Below are 5,834 nucleotides of genomic sequence, written 5' to 3' on the forward strand. Positions count from 1 at the left end.
CTCCCAAATATCCTATGTCAAGAAAATCGTTTTCTTGAATCAATACTTTAATAGTCTTGGCCGTATTCAATCCCACGATTTGCTTCAACCAAGAAAAATTTTCTTGGTTCAATACTTTTTTTTTTTCAGTGTATAAACACACACTTAACACTTAAAAGTACGTATCGAATTGTTCTTATATACCACATGGTCAAATTTTTCACGACTTCTGAGATATGCTATTTCACTGAAAACTGAGACTTACATAACATTCTGTTTTGTGAGAAACACGAAATAAAAAATATTTTTTTGAAAGTCAATTCTTGAAGACAAATATATATTAACACTATTTGTTTTTCATAAAATAATAGTATATTCACATCTGAAATTAACACAAATGGAAACAGACGATCAGCTGGCATTTACCTTGGGTAGATTAAGTTAAGTTAAATTTGATTGGCACTATACTGGCTTTATGCCTGTATATCCGGCCATGACCTGGTGAGTACCTTGGGTAGAAACGCGCAACGCACACTGCGCATGCTCTACAGAATTTTCAAGCGCAGTCAACTAATCTTTCACGTACTTTATAAAACTGAACAAATGACTTTTCGTTAAAATTTAAAAAACACTGTTGCCCATACTAGTACTAGAATAACTCTAGGACTTTTCTATATTTTCTAATAAAAAGTATATGATACAGCCTTGTATTTTGTGTTCTATCCAAAAGTCAAGCACTTTCAAGGAAGGATTCACGTACTTTTTTTTCCGTGTACGGTTATGAAACTGAAGTTACCAACGTTGATTCAACGAAAAACTTATAAAAAAAATTTTCTCAGGATACAAATTTTTCTTGTCTACTTTTAACCCAAGTAAACCCTTTAAGCCCTAAGATAAAAAAAACGTGGGGAAAGTAGTGATTTTTAATTTTTTGCCGAATTTTTTTCAAAAATCACGCAATTTTAATTAAACTAATAATTCCTCGCATCGGTAGTCATTTTTTTCTTTTGATAATTGTTTAATTTAACATAAGACGTTATTTTAAAAAATTTCAAGTAATTCCAAGTCGGGGAAAGCAGTGATTTTGGTTTTTTTTGTCACGGATTTTTGGAAAATTCGAGGATTTCAAGTAATTTAATAATTTTTCGCTTCGGTAGTTACTTTTTTCTTTTGATTATTGTTTATTTTAATATTAGACGCTATTTAAAAAAATTTTTAAGTGATTCAAAGTCGGGGAAAACAGTGATTTTTATTTTTTTTGTCGAATTATTTCCAAAAATTACGAAATTTCATTTAAAAAAATCAAAATCACTGCTTTCCCCGACTTGGAACCACTCAAAATTTTTTTTAAATGACACACGACAGTAGAATAAACAATTATCAAAAGAAAAAAACGACTACCGAGGCGAGGAATTATTAACTCACATAAAATTTCGTGATTTTTGGAAAAAATTCGACAAAAAAAATAAAAATCACTGCTTTCCCCGACTTGGAATGACTTGAAATTTTTTTAAAATAACGTCTAATGTCAAAATAAACAATTATCTAAAGAAAAAAATGACTACCGAGGCGAGGAAACATTAATTAATTTGAAATTTCGAAATTTTGGGAAGATTCGTGACACAAAAAAATTCAAAATCACTGCTTTCCCCGACTTGGAATTACTTGAAATTTTTTAAAATAACGTCTAATGTTAAATTAAACAATTATCAAAAGAAAAAAATGAGTACCGATGCGAGGAATTATTAATTTAATTGGAATTGCGTGATTTTAAAAAAAATTCGACAAAACAATTAAAAATCACTATTTTTCCCATGTTTTTTTTATTTTAGGGTTTAGAGGGTTTACTTGGGTTAAAAGTAATCAAGAAAAATTTGTATCCTGAGAAATTTTTTTTTTAAGTTTTTCGTTGAATCAACGTTGGTAACTTCAGTTTCATGTACGGTTACGTTGTCCATAACTTTTGGACATTTGTTATGCCTCCACGTTACTCAATCTCTTTGTGCACACTCAGGATGAATATTTTTATACAGATGGCTGCCGGGACCTCCTACACAAGTTTCCAATTTATCTATTTCAAAAAGTAATTTTTCAAACTCCTTGAAACTTGATGGTTTGTTTTTTACGCAATCCAATTCAAGACTTTGTCCTAAGAATATCAATTGCACCTCAGATTCACCATTAACCGTTACCTAAAACATAAATTTGTTACTTGAGTAAAAAATGATTATTTCGTTTTAAAAAAATATTTCAATTTAGACAAAAATATTCCTATATTTAAATACCTGTTTAGTGAAAGTTGGTGTAACACTTCTGCTAGTAGAAGATGGAATTACTTTTAGAAAAGGAAAAACAAGTAATTTGGTTTGCTTGCAGTGCGTTATTCCCCATTCATCCCTTGGCAGCTTTAAATTTCCTAACTTTTGTACTAAATCCTCATATAAACTGATTATAGGAACTGTATTGTTGACATTAGGATCTTCGGGCTTTAGGCTACTATTAATTAATTCTCCCTGTATTTCACTTTTATTACAGGGTAAATCGTCTATATCCATATTTTCTTCTAAAAGATTTTCTGGGAAACATTCATCCACATCACTTTTAAACCTTTTACTACATAGAAACTCCTCTTCACAATCGGAATTATCATGACTGCAAGGAAAAGCTCCCTTGACCAGTCGTTTTGACGAAAACTGACACTGAAGCAAATTATAAAAAATTTTTACAAATATATATGGGCAATTCCACGGGAAATTTTTCTACGACATTTTAGAATCGGTTAAACATATTTTTTTCTCGTTCTTGATAGAAAAATATTAAATACGTATTTTTTTATTTTTCCATATTTGCCAAAATTTTCGAGTTATGAATTTTCGAAATTTTGGATTTTTAAAAGTAGACCTATTTTCAATAGCTTATAACTTTGAAAGTATTGAGTTTGGAAAAAAGTTGTCAAAGGAAGAAAGTTTTGGTTTTTCTTCAACTTTTAAAAGATTTAAAAATAAATTTTTTTTTTAAATTTTTAATAAAAAAAATTTTTTTTTAAATTTGGGCGCGATTTTTTTTTATTTATTTATACCTACTAATATACAGAAAAATTTCCAAAAAGATTCGAGATGGGCCGACTCGTAGTTTTCGTTCCATAAATTTTTTATACACTGAAAAAAATACATGAGACATTTTCAACTACATCCCCTTAGTAGAGTAAAAAGTAATAAAACGAACTACTTTTTTAGTTAGTCTGACTACTTTTGATACTTATTTTAACTGTTTTATGTAGTTAAAAATTATTAATTAAATTAATGTAATTTTACAGTTAACTTTGTAACTGCAGGTATGTTACAGAAATGACTACAGAAAGTAGTAGATTCTACTACTTAAAGTAGTTCGATAGACTAATTTTGTAGTAGTTTTTACTTCTTCTAGGAGTTAAATAATTTTCCATGTAATTTATGTTATAGGTTTTTATAGAAGATTAGCAACTGTGAAAAGTTGTAAATGTAACTACTTTAAGTAGTAAAATTAACTACAGTTATCAGTTGAACTGTGTCAGGAATGCCTTTAAGTATTAAGCAACTCATCGTAGCGGGCGAGCGTGGTTAGGTGGTTAGGTTATCGGTTTACGAATGTTAGGGTCGAGCGTTCAACTCCCGACGTTTAGAGATTTTTCTCCGTTAGGTATATAGACATTAAATAAATAAGGTATAGGTAAACAAAAGTGGGTAGGGGGAAATATAAAAAAATACAACTCGATAATATTTATAATAAATTATAAATAATTTTATTTTACCATTTTCAGTAGTTGTCTTTATTACTGAGTTATCTTAGTAACTTTAACTACATATCAGCAGTTAATTCTACTGCAAAACTGTCATTGGTTCCTATTTAACTAAGAAAAGTAGTTAATGCAACTGTATTATCACTTCATTCAACTACATATCTGATAATTAATGTAAGTTCAAAATTATCTTTGGGGACTTATTGAACTAAGGAAAGTAGTTAAAAAGTAGTCAAATCTACTAAGAATTTTTTTCAGTGTAGAATGAAAACTGTGAATTATAAGTCTAATAGCTTGTAACTTTGAAAGTTTTGAGTTTAAAAAAACTTGTCAGAGAAAGAAAATCTTGGTTTTTCTTTAACTTTTATGTACTTTAAAAAAAAATTTTTTTATTAATTTTTAAGAAAAAATTTTTTTTTTTTTATAAACAAATTAATTAAAAAATTTATAGAACGAAAACTATGAGTCGGCCCATCTTGAATCTTTTTGGAAATTTTTCTGTATATTAGTAGGTATAAATAAATAAAAAAAAATAAAAAAAAATCGCGCCTAAATTTAAAAAAAATTAATTTGTTTATAAAAAAAAATTTTTTTTTCATTAAAAATTAAAAAAAAATTTTTTTTTAAAATCTTTTAAAAGTTGAAGAAAAACTAAAACTTTCTTTCTTTGACAACTTTTTTCCAAACTCAATACTTTCAAAGTTATAAGCTATTGAAAATAGGTCTACTTTTAAAAATCCAAAATTTCGAAAATTCATAACTCGAAAATTTTGGCAAATATGGAAAAATAAAAAAATACGTATTTAATATTTTTCTATCAAGAACGATAAAAAAATATGTTTAACCGATTCTAAAATGTCGTAGAAAAATTTGCCGTGGAATTGCCCATATACAGAAAATAAAATGATTTTTAAGCAAATAAAGAAATAAAACTATTGAAAAGTAGTGAATAATATATTGATTCTCTAAAATAAAAATGTTATGCTATATATCAGGAGAATATGTTTACAAAATTTGATAAATCTATATTTTGTATTTCCTCTTGTTTTATCATACCAACCCCACATAACCTTGGAGTGCGGAATCCAAGGTATCTGTACGCAGATTTCCCAAAAGTCCCTAAGCAAAAAAAAAAAAAAAAAAACATAAAAATTATAAATCACCTTAGTAATGTTTAGTTTAGTAATGTTTACCTTAGTAAGGTCTTAAAAATATTAAATTTATTAATATCTCGAATTTTTAAATAAATGAATTTATCAACTTTTAAAAACTTGCTCGTCATATTTGAAATGCATTTATAGCAAAGACAAAGTGTTATCAAGTCTTATTATATATGTTATAAATAAGAAAAACTTACACAATACATTGGGAACCGCAGAGCTGCGTAGGCCCTCTGGTGTCGACCCACTTGCGGTAGTTGTCTTTTCATTTCGTCTCTCTCTAACATATGTAAAAAAAAGAGATAAAAAACCAAGATGTCGGACGCAAGTGGGTACAGGGGTGGGTCAGTTTCACATGATTTCGGATTCCAATAATAAATTCATCAGCATCGCGCACAACTTCACCTTTTTTAATATCATTTTCGTGAAAATGTTTTTCACAAACGTAAGCGGCTGCACTTATGTTTGTAATTAAAATGTTTTCCCACTTTTCTCTCTCCTTACAATCAATAGGTGCTTTAAAAAGTGTTATTTTATCGTCCTTCTTTAAGTCGCGACTCTCACAAGATTTTACGCAACAGCGTCTTACCATTTTTTAATTTTATTACTCAATTTTACATCAAAACGATGTGTTTACCAACAACATGTCAAAAATAATTTTTAGGTTAGGAATCGTAACATGAACTAGCGACATCTGATTCATACTCCGAGAAACAAATCATTAAGCAAACACAATTTTGGTGGTGGGGGTAGGAAGTCAATTCACCTTTCTTTCTTACACCGTGCCCCATACGAAGGGTGCATTTTTACGTAATAAAATAGTTAAAGGTAAAACTATTCGTGCAAAATTCTTTATAAATATACGAAAATAGCCGACAAGACCCAAAAATTGTCTAACTTGTTTTACATTTATTGGA

At 28.5% G+C, this 5,834-nt stretch overlaps 1 protein-coding gene across 1 annotated transcript; it reads right to left on the reverse strand.

Moving 5' to 3' along the window:
• Positions 1-1,837: 1,837 nt before the first annotated feature.
• LOC122499147 lies at positions 1,838-5,394 on the reverse strand. The gene is made up of 3 exons (XM_043607284.1): positions 5,115-5,394; positions 2,265-2,678; positions 1,838-2,171 (listed from the first exon to the last, which is right to left on the reverse strand). The coding sequence occupies exons 1-3, from the start codon at positions 5,202-5,204 to the stop codon at positions 1,971-1,973; spliced, it is 705 nt and encodes a 234-aa protein (XP_043463219.1). The 5' UTR covers positions 5,205-5,394; the 3' UTR covers positions 1,838-1,970.
• Positions 5,395-5,834: the final 440 nt, after the last annotated feature.

This window comes from Leptopilina heterotoma, unplaced genomic scaffold (genome assembly GCF_015476425.1).
Source record: "Leptopilina heterotoma isolate Lh14 unplaced genomic scaffold, ASM1547642v1 Lhet_100, whole genome shotgun sequence".
NCBI classification, from domain to species: domain Eukaryota; kingdom Metazoa; phylum Arthropoda; class Insecta; order Hymenoptera; family Figitidae; genus Leptopilina; species Leptopilina heterotoma.